This window comes from Austrofundulus limnaeus, unplaced genomic scaffold (assembly GCF_001266775.1).
Source record: "Austrofundulus limnaeus strain Quisiro unplaced genomic scaffold, Austrofundulus_limnaeus-1.0 Scaffold587, whole genome shotgun sequence".
NCBI lineage: Eukaryota > Metazoa > Chordata > Actinopteri > Cyprinodontiformes > Rivulidae > Austrofundulus > Austrofundulus limnaeus.
Genome location: NW_013952989.1, coordinates 260,681 through 262,215, shown reverse-complemented (window position 1 = coordinate 262,215; position 1,535 = coordinate 260,681). Strand labels below are relative to the sequence as shown.

Sequence of the window (1,535 nt, the reverse complement as noted above, 5' to 3'; positions counted from 1 at the left end):
GTCCAGAAGACCTATACAATTTTTTTTCTTTTTGATTTTTTACCTGGATTACTGAGATGCATCAGGACAAAGAGTTGTAAGCTTTTATACAAATGTTTAACATTTATTACAGACGATATATTTATGAAATATATTTTAGTTATACCTACATATGATTGACTGCTGTAAGCATTCACGTGCTTCTTAAGCTTGTTGAAATAAAGCTAAATTATCACAGATAAACTGCAAGTAAACATGTCAGAAACAGTTCAGTCAAAAACATGGTGAAAGAAGAACTTCTTTTCTACGTCAAACTAAAATATCAGCGCTAAATGCACCCGGGGACTGATGAAACACAATAATTGGACGGGAGTCTGAAAAAAACGATGCGTGCTTCAGAACGTACACCTGCAGAACGATAGCATCACCAGTGAGGTGAGATTTGTCACACACCTGCCTAAAGCCTGTGTCTCTGTGTATGTTGTGTTTGTTGTTTGTTAGCAAAATATCCCATGAACCAATGGACACTTTTTAATGAAACTCAGAAATTATTGGATGTACAGATAGTTAAAGTTTAGAGTCAGCCCCATTCAAGATGGCCACCACAACTAATCATCTTTAGCAGAAAAATGTCTGTTCTGTTGGTTTTACAGATGTTGAGACTGTATTTGTAGTAGTAGCTGAGAGTTATTTTCAAACAGCTACTGCTCAGTCTCAGATCAGGACGATTGTAGTTTCAAACTTGGTGGTGGACGGTGACAGGTGGTGCGCATTTCTGCTACTGTTTAATCTCCTCCAGAGAATTGCCCTCACTGGCCAAGAACTACGTGATGCGGATGCTGTTCCTGGATCATCCTCTGCCCCAGGCTGGCGTGGCGCTGTGGGTGAGAAAAGACAGCCAGAGGTGAGCTGCACACCTTCTTATCACGACTACACCTCCTTCATTGCTGCAGTGGGCTCATTTCAAGTAGGTTCTATAGAACAGCTGGAGCACAGAAACCAGGTGACCGTGTGATCGGCTGGTGAAGCTAACGGCTAACGCTAAACAGGCAAGACTCTGGATTTCCCATTACTGTACATGTTGACAACAGAGCAGAAAAAAAGGACTGACATGTAGAAATCATTAAAACTATTAATAATAATATTAATCCAATAATTATTAATATTTTACAGTTTATATAATCTATCTACTGTTTTAAATAATGCCAGAAAAGCTGTTTGTGTTATGGATTTATTAACAGAAGATAAACAGGAAAATGTCTCATTTTACAACAAGTCAGCAGATTCAATGTGATCTGAGCAGAACATAATGTAACAGTTTAAAATTAAAATAATCTTATAAAGTCCATGTAATCACTGTTATTTATTGAACTGGTTAGCAGATATTAGCTTGTGGAGCTTATATACAGAGTTTAGCTCTGTTGAATCATGTTACAATTTAACACAAACTATTAAATATTACTTTGTCCTCTGATTAATATTTAGACCTACAGAGTGTAAAATAATATTATAAATGTCTGATTAATATTTAGACCTACAGAGTGTAAAATAATATT

The 1,535-nt window shown here is 36.5% G+C and overlaps 1 protein-coding gene across 1 annotated transcript in view; it reads left to right on the top strand.

The window, feature by feature from the left end:
- The window catches only part of gtf2h4 (general transcription factor IIH, polypeptide 4), a gene marked incomplete at its 5' end in the record, with an annotated part of 25,939 nt that overhangs the window by 2,436 nt on the left and 21,968 nt on the right, over positions 1–1,535 (top strand). Inside the window, 1 exon segment of the mRNA XM_014026744.1 lies at positions 779–883. Coding sequence (XP_013882198.1) covers positions 779–883 — 105 coding nt within the window.